Source organism: Melospiza melodia, chromosome 16, assembly GCF_035770615.1.
Source record: "Melospiza melodia melodia isolate bMelMel2 chromosome 16, bMelMel2.pri, whole genome shotgun sequence".
Taxonomy (NCBI): Eukaryota; Metazoa; Chordata; class Aves; order Passeriformes; family Passerellidae; genus Melospiza; species Melospiza melodia.
The window spans coordinates 20,091,499-20,104,725 of record NC_086209.1 but is presented as its reverse complement, the minus strand read 5'-3'; the positions used below and the strand labels follow the sequence as shown (position 1 = coordinate 20,104,725).

The 13,227-nt window shown below is 51.9% G+C and overlaps 1 protein-coding gene across 4 annotated transcripts in view; it reads right to left on the bottom strand.

Moving 5' to 3' along the window:
• Positions 1 to 13,227, bottom strand: part of FGF13 (fibroblast growth factor 13) — a 191,681-nt gene that overhangs the window by 41,326 nt on the left and 137,128 nt on the right. Inside the window, exon 1 of one of the 4 annotated variants that reach the window (XM_063170872.1) lies at positions 1,412 to 1,636. The exons of the other annotated variants lie outside the window; for them this stretch is intronic. Coding sequence (XP_063026942.1) covers positions 1,412 to 1,598 — 187 coding nt within the window. The 5' untranslated portion in view covers positions 1,599 to 1,636. Of the gene's footprint in view, positions 1 to 1,411; positions 1,637 to 13,227 lie in introns of those variants that run through there. 4 annotated transcript variants of the gene reach the window in all.

Below are 13,227 nucleotides of genomic sequence, written 5' to 3'. Positions count from 1 at the left end.
TGAACATATGGAAAATGGAGAGGGAAACCCTGAAATCCAGCAATGTGTGGAACTGCAAAATAAATATTACCATAAGGGCTGAGGTAATTACCTCATCAACTAGAAGAAGAAAGATCAAAACAACGCATAGTTTGCATAGATTTCTTTTTTCCATAACCATCCTCACATTCACAGCTAGAAAGCGAGATATCTCACATGGTTTCATATCATTCTAGACCAAAAAGTACACAACAGCAGGATAAGCTGTCAAGTGTACCATTCAAGATATCTGGCTAAAGCATCAGGAGTAATCACAAAAAAGGTCTACGCCCACTGAATCCCAATGACATCTGCATTGTAGTCATTTCACACAGTTCCGTTTGTCAGGAGCTCATGCAGCCCTGCAGCTCGCTTCACAACATCTCATTCTTTTCAGAGACAAACACTGTGAAGATGTGGTGTGTCATTTCCAGCACTCTAAGTCTGGATAAGACTCCTTGTCTTTGTAACCAAAGGCACTGGGGCTCTGCTACTGCACTTCATTTTAGCAGGGGGTGAAGGCAAAAGCTTACCACAGTTTGCCTAAGTGTATTAGATCTTATCAGCAACTTTGATAAGAGTCCTGATGGACACACAACTCTTATCTACCAACTTTTTTGACCAGAAATTATTCCACCCCTCACTCTGGCTCTTTAGCCATAATTCATCCCAAAAGGTACTGGCAAGCCGTGAGCAAGGCAGACAGGTGGAGTGGCACAAGCATCAATGCTCCAGCACAGCAAAGCCATGGCAGCATGGCCAGAGGGTTTTGCTCCTCCCACGTCCAAAACAATGCACTCAGATCAGGGACTCAGGCTTCACACCTGACCTTTTGCACCTGTGACCCAGAGAGCCTCGTGTGCACAGGGCAGCTGCAGGTATAGCATTCCTAGAAAGGCACAGGGCGCTGAAGCAAAACTCTGGAAGGTGCCAGCAAAAGCACAAAGCCTTGTCTGCAATCAGCAGGTAAAGCATGGCACAGGCATTCCGTGAAGCAGGACACCAAAACCAGATCTCCAGACCATGAAGTTATTTAATATACAACTATATATTAAAGAGAGAGATGCGTGTGTGGGAACTTCTCCGCTGGCATCTCCCCCACAAATGCACCCATGTGTTTGCATGTGTGCAACAGAGGGACAGATGGCTGACTTAGAGCTACCTGGGTGCACACAGGTGTGCAGGTGAGGCACACATAGCAGCGTGTGCTACCCAAAGAAACCAAATGAACACAACAGGGGAAAGGACTGCCATGGGGTACCCAGGTCCTGCACATCCATTGTACGAGCCCTGAAACGCCTTTCCCCTTTCCCCGCACCTGACACACGTCCCAGTTTCCATTGCATCAAACCAACCAACCGACCAACCCCCCAAAGACATAACCCTTGCCAACCTGGTCGCCTTCTTCGCCTTTTCTTGGAGCCAAAGAGTTTGACCCTGGAAAACACATTCAACTTGTTCTTGTCGCAGCTTCCCTTGCTCTTGCTGGGGCTGTTGACACACTTACAGGCATTGGACTTCTCCCGCTCCCTGGCTTGTCTCTTCTGGCGGATCAGGGAGCTGGCGATGGCTGCGGCCATGGCCGCCACCGCCCCGGCTGCCCGGCGGGCTCAGGCACGCGGGGGTCGCCGCCCGGCCGCGGCCAGCATGCTGCTCGGCCGTCCCCAAGGCCGGGGACGCTGCCGGGCAGCCCGGCCGAGGCACCCACCGCCGCTCGCACGGCGGCCCGGGACACACCGGCGGGGCGAGCACCAGAGCCCCGGCACGGCACGCAACAGTTTAGCTCGAGATTTCGTCCTCTGGGATCCTCCCCTTTCCACTTTCTGGTGCTTTCTTATTCCTCCCAACTTCTAGCAGGGGAAAGTTTGCAGGCAGAGGTTTCTACGGAGATCACGCAGATCACTCGCAAGACATCCCTCCAAGCTTCTTCAGACGCGCTATCTGCGTGCAGCCATGGCACATCCACTTGGTGCAAGATCATCGCATCTCTCCTAGCCCCGATTTCTGCAGTTAACTTTTCTTCCCACCCGTCCCCTCCCCATTCAAATCCCAGCAAACACCTGTTAGACTCCAGCAGGGGCTGTCCAGTTGCAGGGGTTTTCTGGATCCTTTTTCCTCTTCTCGCTTACAAGAGACCCGAAGCAGTCGGTGCTGGAGGCACTGGGCTGAAGCACGAATGCCCCTGGGTGCCGACGCCTCGGGAAGCCTCTTCCGCTGTGCTCCTGACAGGTGAGCGCAGCCTCCCCTGCCCGGCACGCTCGGCTCTCGCTCCGCAGCTCTTCCCAGCCGGTAAACAAGCAGCTCCCGAGCCGGGACTGCAGCAGCAGCAGCAGCAGAAGGAGAAGGAGCAGCAGCGGCAGCAGCAGCGGCAGGATCCCTCCGGCAGCGATGCGGGCACCGCGCACTCCCCACGAGCCGTGCGCTGGGTACAGAAATGAGGCGACGCAGCAAACCCCTTATCACCACCTCCCTCCTCCTCCGCCCGTGCCTCCTCCTCCTCCTCCCGCTCCTCTCCGGCGCCGCGGAGAGCGGAGAGCTCTGCCCGGCGCTGCGGGGCGGCCGCGGGGCCGCGGCGGGGAGGGGGCTGCGGCGGGCAGGGGAGGGGGTACCGGGGCGGGGGTACCGGGGGAGAGGGTGCCAGGGGCGGGGGTGCCGGGGGTACCACGGGAGAGGGTACTAGGGAAGGGGTGCCAGGGGAAGGGATGCCACGGGAGGGGTTCTAGGGGAAGGGGTACCAGAAGAAGGGATGCCACCGGAGGGGGTGCCGGGGGTACCACGGGAGGGGGTGCCAGGGGAAGGGATGCCACGGGAGGGGTTCTAGGGGAAAGGATGCCACGGGAAGGGTACTAGGGGAGGGGGTGCCAGGGGAAGGGATGCCACGGGAGGGGTACTAGGGGAAGGGGTGCCAGGGGAAGGGATGCCACGGGAGGGGTTCTAGGGGAAAGGATGCCACGGGAGGGGTACTAGGGAAGGGGTGCCAGGGGAAGGGATGCCACGGGAGGGGTGCCTACGCCGCTCGGAGCCGCCTCCCGGCAGGCGCAGACACCCAAACAGACGTGACTGCGGTGAGCAAACAGCCCCGCCGGCCCCGAGCGAGCGCACCTGGCTGGCAGCAGCGCCGGGCCGGGGCAGGGCGCAGCTCCAGCCACAGCTGCCCCCTGCCTCTCCCTCATCCTTACAGGGGGTGCCCTCTCTGCATCACGGATTTATTGGAGGCTTTTTGCGTCTCTCGCCCTTCCTTTCCACCGCCTGCTTCAGCGGCAGTTTGGTAGCAGACGAGGAAATCCTCAGAGAGAGCAATTTCCTTGCCGTTGCCATGTTTCCCTCTGTCCCCGCACGGAGCCCCGCGGCCGGGCTCTCCTGCAGCCGAGCTGCGGTGGCGGCAGGCCGGGCCAGGCTGGGGCCATGAGGCCGGGCCGTGCCGTGAGGCCGGGCACAGCCTGGGCACCCTGGGGTCAGTGCCCTGCCGTGGGCACCGAGCCCGCAGCCCCCTGCCCAGGAGCGGGAGGTCCTGGAGATGCCCCCGCAGCCCACTCCCTGCTCTTCGGCATGCTTTCAGCAGCTGGAGCCTGAATCAAAGCCAGTTGAGGCTGGAAATAAAGCAGAGACCTGCAGCCCCGGAGGCAAACAACTATTGAGAGAATTTGTCCCGAGGCAGAGGGATTCGCAGGCAGGGTGGGATGTCTCTGAGAGCTGGTTCAGGCAGGAGTCCCTGTGGGGACTGCGATGGCAGCAGGCTGCTGTCACCCACGCCTGGCAGCCATGTGTGTCCCTTGTGCCCCGGGCCAGGGGCTGCAGAGACCCCAGGGATGGCTGGGCTGCTGTGACAGCACCAGGCTCTCAACATGCTTCCAGACTCAACCTGCTGCTGAGGGGATTTGCCCTTCCTCCTGTCCTCCATGTGCCCTCAGCAGAAGCAGGTGCTCCCGTCCCTGTCCGGGGTCACACACTGGGACAAGGCCTGGCAGGGGCAGCAGACGGCGTGCTGCCCACCACCTCCCCACAGCTCAGCTCCACAGGATTGCTGCTCAGCCCTTCCCTCGGCTAGGAACGGCCACAGCAGCTCCTCACTCTCCTTCAGCCAGGAACCCTGCCCCAATGACCGCTGTGCAGGGCCAGGCCCTGTGCCAGTACATGGCCAGGTCCTGTGCCAGTACATGGCCAGGCCCTGTGCCAGTACATGGCCAGGCCCTGTGACAGTACATGGCCAGGCCCTGTGCCCGCCCCTGTGCCTGGCCCTGTGCCAGTACATGGCCAGGCCCTGTGCCCGGCCCTGTGACAGTACATGGCCACCCTGTGCCTGGCACTGTGCCAGTACATGGCCAGGCCCTGTGCCCGGCCCTGTGACAGTACATGGCCACCCTGTGCCTGGCACTGTGCCAGTACATGGCCACCCTGTGCCCGGCCCTGTGACAGTACATGGCCACCCTGTGCCCGGCCCTGTGCCCGGCCCTGTGCCAGTACATGGCCACCCTGGCAGGCTGTCAGTGTCACCCTGAGGGACATGTGTCCCTCACAGGCCGCTGTGCTGAGCCTGGCGCCCCAGTGCCACCCGCTGTCCCCTGGCTGCAGGAGCTGCCTGTGTACACACACACACCTACACTCACACGTTTGTTTATGAGGCAGCCCATGCACACAGGCATATTAAACAAACACTCCTAATTTCTTATTTAAGTTTAACGGTGGGGTAAAAATAGCTGCAATTCACAAGTTCCACCACTACCCTCATCTGCCAGTCCACATAAGACATGTGAAATCCAACACAAGAGAGAGCCAGTTGGATATTATTAGCAATAACTCATCCTACTCAACTCACCAGTAACATACTATAGATTTTGCCGTCTTTCCACTTCCAATACAGTCATGAGTGAGGCTTGTTTTCTTTCGTGAGACTCACCCATTAGTTTATAAATATTCCCAATTTGGAAAGCAGTGTTTGATCTTCAGATCAAAGTGAAGCTGCCTCATTGTGATCGGTCCTACAAGGTCACAAGACATTGCGTTTTTACAGACTAACTAGAACTCAGAATTCAGCTAACCTTGAAAATCCCGGGGAAAAGCAATATATAAAAGCCGTATTTGGGATATCTTTCTGCCAGCATTCCAGCCTGCATGCTTAAAATCCATAATGAAAATTCATTTGCACAAATGTTCCTTGACAGATAACTAAAGAGAGGAACAAAAATAGCATATATGCATAATCAGATTTAAGTTTCAAAAAACAGTCCTCCAGTTTTTTTGCATGAGCAACCTCTTCATCTATCGGTACTCCTACAAACATGTCTTCATTTACTATAAATGGCACATGAAAATGAAGATCTTGTTGGGAAAATGTCTTTGGTACAGGACCAGCCTTTGGACTACTTCAGTGTTCCAGATATAAAAATCTCAAGGAACAGCTTTATTTTCTTTGAAAAGCAAGAGCTGCTCACTCCCCACCACACTAAATAAAATAAAATTACATTCCAAATGACTTTTTGAACGTAGAAGACGACCAGACACTCCTTGAGCACACATTCTCTCTCTTTATGATTATTGCAGTGGGGCACATTTAAAGCTAAGGGGTTAATTGCCAACGTCATTTCAATCAAAGATAAACCAGCATGGGACAGACTTGTCCAGTTGCTGTCAGAGACAGTGCCATCATCTCCCTGGAGCTGCCATCTGACCAGAAGCAATTCCACTGTTTTGAAATAGACAAAGATCTCACCCACTTCTGATTCATAATTTTTCCTCCCAGTCATCTGTTGAGCGTTTGCTGATGATTCTTTCCATGATTCTGATCACTAAAATATGCCTGAACCTTCCGAAGTTGCCTGGATAGGGCAGAAGCAAAGTGCGCAATTTGGCACCCAGGCCAGGAGTGGCTCTTGGACAGAGGCAGGGCATGGTTTTCAGGCAGCCCTTGCTGTCTGGCTCCTGCGCAGGAAGGCATTAAATCCCCATCACTGGCCCACAGTGCAAGCAGCGCTGGCTCTTTCACCCAGTCAGAGGAAAGTGCCAAAATTCTGGTTTTCCCTTCCTCCTCCCTGAATCATCTGTGTTGTGGCAGGTCCCAGACCACTGATGATTGCTCTGAGTTTGAATCTATCCCGAGCACAAAAGATTTACAGTTGGTCCCGTCATGCTGAGCAGAACAAAATCTGAGACCAGGTGAACAATACCAAGCCAGCTGCAGAGCTGACTGCCATGGAAGCAGCTGCAAGGACAGAGCCCATCGTGCAGTTTGTCCATGGTCCAGGGCAGCCCTGAGCAGAGAATTCCTTCCCCCAGAGCTCCTCACTGCCCACAAGCCCAACGTGTGACCCTGCAGGGGACCCACACTCCTCCGTGTCCTGTGAAGCACCAGCAATTCTCATGACATGCTGCCATAAAGTAGGAACTGATTTCCAGCACCTTGGGTCAAAAGATCCCATCCTCAGACTAAACCGCATTCTCAGTTATTTCCTGTTCCCCTATATAGAAAGTAGTAAAAGACTTATAGTAGGCCCTATATAAACTAACAGTGTTTAGGCAGAACAAATGCTGCATCAAAATCAGACCAGAAGAAAAAAATCCCAAGCCAGCTCCAAGCCTCACTCAGTCCATCTTAAACCCCAAACCACTCCTCTACAGTTACAAGCTTGAAGCTGCTTTGGTGTGACAAAATAAAAAAAATCAGCCTGCCATTGGGTGTCAGGAGTCCCTCCTGAGGCTCTTTTGTTCTTGCTGTCACAGAAAAAGTAGGAAAAAAAAGCTTCAAACATCAAACCTATGGACTGTTTCCACTGCCTACACTCTCCAAAAGTAGAGCATTATTTTCTGAAAAGCACCACCAGAATCTCATCTCTTTTCAGGATGAGATAAACAAGACTTTCTCCAGTCAGGGATGACACAGCAGCACTGAGGCCCCAGTGGTTTTTGCTCTCCTAAGTAAACAGAATTACTATTCACCAGGAAGCAGAGCTGCTCAGAGCCCAGTCCTGCATCACTGAACTCCTGTGTGAAATATCCCATGGACATGACTCAGCCTCTGCTCTGCAGCCAGCCCCAGGCTGGACACAGCCTACAGCACAGCAGGGCTGAGCACGCTGCGCTGGCTCCTCAGCACCCCCAGAGCTTGGGCTGTACCAGACAGGGCTCCAAGAACACCAGCCTGGGCTTTATTGCTGAGGGCAAGAGGAAAAAAGGTGTTGGTGGAAGCTGAGCTTCCAAGCAGCTCCAGTCCAAGAGCTCAAACTTGGCATTTTAGTAACAGACCAACCAGAAAATTAATGGTAAAGAATGGCTACAATAGGCAGCTGCAAACACAAGTATTTTTATGTTGACAGCATAAGGGACTTGTAAATAGTGATGTGGATGTTCCTGACTGTGTGTCTGTGCCATGGTTTTTTGCAGAAGTGCACTGGGCCGCCCTGCTCAGAAACAGGAAAAAAATCAAAACAGATTCCTGTGACACCAGTGTAGACATGGCACCTAGACCCACTTTATCTAAAAGCTCACTTCTTCCTCAAAGGATGAGGTGATTGGCTCATTTTTATCTTCTCAGGGTACAGAATCAGGAGTCCCAACACCAGAAGAGACCCCAGCACAACTGGTGCACAGGACTGGATGTGCCAAAACTGGCACCCATCCAGCAAAGCACAGAAACACAGCCCTGACTTCAACAGGCGAGCCATCTCACTAGGACTACTGAGATATTGGAAAAGTAACTGTGTAGCTGATGTATCACAAAAGGTTCTCATAGTCTAAGCCCATTCTCTATCTACACAAGTTTGCCAGGACAAGGTCTTGTGACTGACAAGAATTCGGGTCTCTTCTTCATGTCTTACATGACCTGCTAAATGTTCAGGATGGCCACGACACCTCACATAAGGGACACCAGTTTCCTCTCAGATTCTTACAGAAAATACTAACGAGAGAAAACCCAGTTCTGCCTTTTCCCAGCTGTGTGTTCCAATTCCTTTAAACTACAGCAGTAAAAACTGGATTTGATCTGACCTGGTAGTGCAGCCATTTTTTGAAAAGAAGGGCATTGTTTGAAGATAGAAAAATAGAAATATTTTTGCCTAGGCTAATTCATATTCAGTCATCCCAAAATGTCAACCACAAAAGCTCATCTATCCGGGGCACAAAAGATCAGTGCCAATCAGCTGGGAAAGGTCACAGAACAAACACAGGGGATCAACTCCCCCAGCTCTGCAGGCTCCTGAAATGGGAACATGTTATTCCAGTGCCCAGGGGGCCCGAGCTGAGCCAGGAACCTGAGCAGTGCCCATGTCACTTCTCTGCTCACCACACAGCCCAGCAACACTCCCACATCAGTATGCACAGAGGGATCTGCTCACTCACCTCCCAGCACGGTGGCTCTTGGAAACATCAGTGTAAATGACAGCCTATCGGCCCTGAATCATTTACATCTCAGCATGGGACACACCAGAAGTGTGGGCTGTGTGCCACTGTCCAACTTAGCATAAGGCCACTTTACACATGACAGAACACTGCAAATAGTCTTTCACAGTGCCAAGGCAAGTTGCCTGGAAATTGCCACATTACTCAAATAAGATCTTTTCCCACCTTTTCACAGATCTGATGGTTCATCCTTTGTCAACAGCTTGACAAAAACAGACTCAGTGGGTCCCCGGTGAGTTGGAGCCTCTGAGAGTTCTCTTCCGTCCCCCTGCATGCAAGCATTTCACCAGCTTCTCACAGTCATGCTCCCTGCTTTGCTCAGAACGAGCTTCTGCCCCACTGCTTGGCTCCCCTCAACCCCAGAGCCCAGCCCACTGTGATCCTGTGATGCATGCCCACCTGACAACTCCCACTGCTGTGTTAACGATGCAAGGCTCAGCTGCTTCCTAACAATGCAAACAAATCACTCACACTGGGCTCAGAAGAGCCTGGCGCTGGTTTGCTGTGACTTTTACCCAAATGCCAAGATCGTGGCACCACATTCACACAGACAAATGAGAAGGTGAGCAGAGTTGGTCACAAATGAAAGGGACTTTGAGGAAGAAGTGTTGTGTCTTGGATAGAAGCAGAGCTCTCCAGGAACTGGACTTAGACCCTGCACCAGTCAATGATGCTTCTGGAAGTGTGGAAGTGGAGCCTGACTCACTCACTGGCACGGAACTGGAACCAGTTTACCCAAACAGAATGCTGGTCTCAGTCTCTGTAAGCAGAAGGAAGGTCTGTCCTTGAGGATCAGGAAAAGAGCCCAAGCTTCCTTTGGGTCTCTGTTCACCAAGTAATAATCACGGTATGAACAGAGGTGTAACAAGACATATCTGACTTAAGCGATGGAGAAAGGAGGTTTATCTAAGCTCATCTGACCAGGTATCTGGGCTGAATACCCAAAAAAGTAGAGAGAAAGGCAACTCCAGATGGCAATTCATTCCCTACAAAGACCACTGTTTTCCCAGCTTTATGAAGGAAAACATTACCTCGGTTTTACTGAACTTATTGCAGAGTGATTCACACTGTATCTCATGCATCATTATGATAAGTAATATTCACCACCACCAAAATTAAGTGAACCCTTAATGAAGGTCACTGCAGCTTGGACTCTTGCTTCTGGCAGTGCTCTCTCATACATGGGAACAAAAATCCAGCCCAGGCAGCGGCTCAGTCACACTTCCCACACCCAAATGGCCCTGCAGAAATCAGCCTCATGACAGGAGCTGCTGCTGGTGAGAGCAGAACAAAGGTGACATCTAGAAATCACACAGGGATTTTGAATTGAAAAGTACAGTGCATCATGAGTAAACAGAAGAGAATTCATTGTCATAGGTGACATGCACTGTTTCCACAAGGAACACCAAGAAAAATATTGGCCAGCAAACAGGAACATGAACCACAAGCCAGCATCTGCTCTGTGGGATTTAAATAGGTCTGGAGACTAGGAAAAATGCGTATGCAAATTTCACAGAAGCAAATTAAAAGAAATTCAGAGAAGTCAATTCAGAGAAGGAAGCTAATGGCAGAACATCTGCTGCTGCTCCCAATATTCGCATTAGAGGCTGGGAACATTTCTGGGGACTCAGACCTCATCAGAAAGCTCAAAAAGGTTCTGTTGCTATGCAGAGAAACATTGCTCAGAAATCAGAGGAAGAGACAGGAAGCTGGCCAAGCTCAGCACTGTTATTCCTTGCTTAGGTCCAGCTGAGCTCCAGCAGGGCCACATTTGCTTGTACAGACTGGGTAACTGTCCCACCCGTGGCACGTTTCTACCCAAACCCACCACAAAAGGAGCAGACTGAGCTGCACAAGTAGACATGAAGATAATACCATGATTTTAATCCAATTCCCAGGCCATATGCATGGCCTTTGCAACACCCAGTCATACAGCTCAAAGGGGCTGAGCTGAATTCACAGCAGACAGGCACACAGTTACATGGGTGATGGTAAATCCAGGATTTCTGTCCTCTCCCTTCAGCCCCCAGCCCCTTGTTTATCACTCTCCTTCTCTACCTCTTCAGATCAGATCTTCTTTCCTTGTCTCACTAAAAACTACAACATGCTTCTGATGAGAAGTAGTCACAAAACCCACCAGTATCTCCATGTCCTTACCCTTCAGCTGAGGTCAACTTAACCTTGTTTACAAACAAATAAGCTTAGTTTAGTTTTATCTACAACATTCCAAGGCTTGGGAGCTTTGGCTGGGAAGGGACAAGGAGCAGACTGAGATTGTCAAGCACAGAAGTAAGCCTGCTGGATTGTAAGAAGTTCTCTGGGCATGTATTCATACAGACACAAATACAGACACTTTCTTCTGCCTTTCTTCTTCCTAATTCACAAATATGAACAAATCCAAAATGTTACAAAAAGGCTGAGATGCACAAACACTAGGAAATCAGAGAGGAGCTGTCAGTGGTGGGAGAAACTTTCATCTCCCTCAGTCCTTTCTTATTTTTCCCCAATTCTGCAAGATATGAAACATCTTACTCAGTGACTATATTTTTAAACCTTTACTGCCATAAATTTTAGCCTACTTAAAAATTTCAGATGTACAGTCTTTTCAGGAAGCTTTCAGCAAAATATAGTTTCCTGTACAGGAAGTAAGCAGTAAAACATGAATTTGTAAACAGCTACAAACCAAACAAATGGAACAGATTTCCAGAACTGAAAGTACTGGAAAGGAATGAAATGACGAAAATGAGAGCCAAGAGGGACACCTGCAGTCAGCGCGGGTAAGTGCCCGGCAAGGCTCCCTCCTCGCCGTCACTCCGGGCTCGGTCGGTGCTGCCGTGCGAGCACAGCGAACCCCGGCTGGGAGCTCGGCACGGCCGGGAGAGCCCGGGCAGCTCTGCATGGGGGCCGGAGCCGGGCCGCGCCCTCGGCACCTGCGGGCCCGGCAGCCAGCGGCACCCCAGGGCAGCCGGGGACCGGCACAGGGCACCCCGGGCACCGGCACAGGGCACCCCAGGGCATCCGGGCACCGGCACAGGCCATTCCAGAGTATCCCAGGGTACCGGCACAGGGCACCGGCACGCTCCTGAACAGCTCCGCTGGCCGGAACCCGGCGCTGTCCGTGGTGCTGCCCGGCCGCGGCGGCCGCTCCGTGCCCAGCCCGCAGCCCGCACTACTCATCCCTCATCCCGGATCCTCCATCTCGCACCCCGGATCTCCCATCTCCGATCAACCATCCTGCCCGCTGCGGCCCCGAGCAGCTCCCAGCTCGGGCTCCACACCCGGCCCTCCACACCACGGTCACATCCGCACACCACGGGCATGTCCCCACAGCACAGTGACAATCCCCACAGCATGGACATGTCCCCACAGCACAGTGACACATCCCCACACCACGGACATGTCCCCACAGCACGGTGACGCATCCCCACACCACAGTCACATCCCCACACCACGGTCACATCCCCACAGCACGGTGACACGTCCCCACACCACAGTCACATCCCCACACCACGGGCATGTCCCCACAGCACAGTGACAATCCCCACAGCATGGACATGTCCCCACAGCACAGTGACACATCCCCACACCACGGACATGTCCCCACAGCACGGGCATGTCCCCACAGCACGGTGACACATCCCCACACCACGGTCACATCCGCACACCACAGACATGTCCCCACAGCACAGTGACAATCCCCACAGCATGGACATGTCCCCACAGCACGGTGACACGTCCCCACAGCACGGTCACATCCCCACAGCACGGTCACATCCCCACACCATGAACATGCCCCCACAGCACGGTGACACGGCCCCACAGCACGGTCCGTGCCAGCTGCACACTGGGGCCCTACAATGACACCCCAAAACCTAACCCACAGCAAAGGCTCCCGACTGCCGCACACCCCCTCCCTCCTGAGTGCCCCAGCCACAGCCCTTCCTGCTGCTGCAGCACAGAGAGGCATTAGCAGTTAATAACAATTAATAACCGTACGATCATACCTGCTACATGCCAAAACCAACGAAGAGTGCACACTTGGCACTGCACACTTTACTACACTCAGATTTGCTATATTAATCTTAAAGAGAAAAAGAAAAATGGATGCCACACAATTCATAGAAGTTGATGATTAGTGTGTTATTTCTAATACAGAATGACACACAGCCCAGCTAATATCTAAGGCTCACAGTCAATGCTGAATGCTCTGTACACGCTGCTGATCAGATTATTGTTTGATATTGGGGTATTTTCCAAAAGCCCCTGGATTTGCTCTTCCCTTCTAGCCACAGGGCGTTGGTTCTTAGAGTAATCTGATCATTTCACATACCCCATGCAGAGAACACACTTTTTCATTATTGAAGAAAACTAAATTACACCATCATAAGCCTTCAGCTAAAGCATGGACAAAAGAATAGAGAAATTAAGAAGGTTTTGTATTGAAAATGTTTTTACATTATTAACAACATGGTAAGATTGCCTTCAGTTAAGGTTAAGCACAGTACTCTGATGAAAGGCAATTAGAAAAGAAATTGAATGATTTGTTTTTTCTCTAAAGCAATTCTTATACCTGACAAAAGCTTGGGTACAAAATTAACTAAATACGTGGCACAGATGTTTAAAATCAACCTGTGTGACACATGAAACATATATTTGTTTGGACAAATTTGCCAGCTCAGCAGCATATTCAGTCTATTTACAGTCCCAGCCAGTAGGAATGAACAGTAACACCTGCCTTTTCCTTCTTAAATGACATTTTTTAAGTTACCAAAGAAAACTCATGAAGTCTAAGAACAACCACACATACTTAGTATTAAA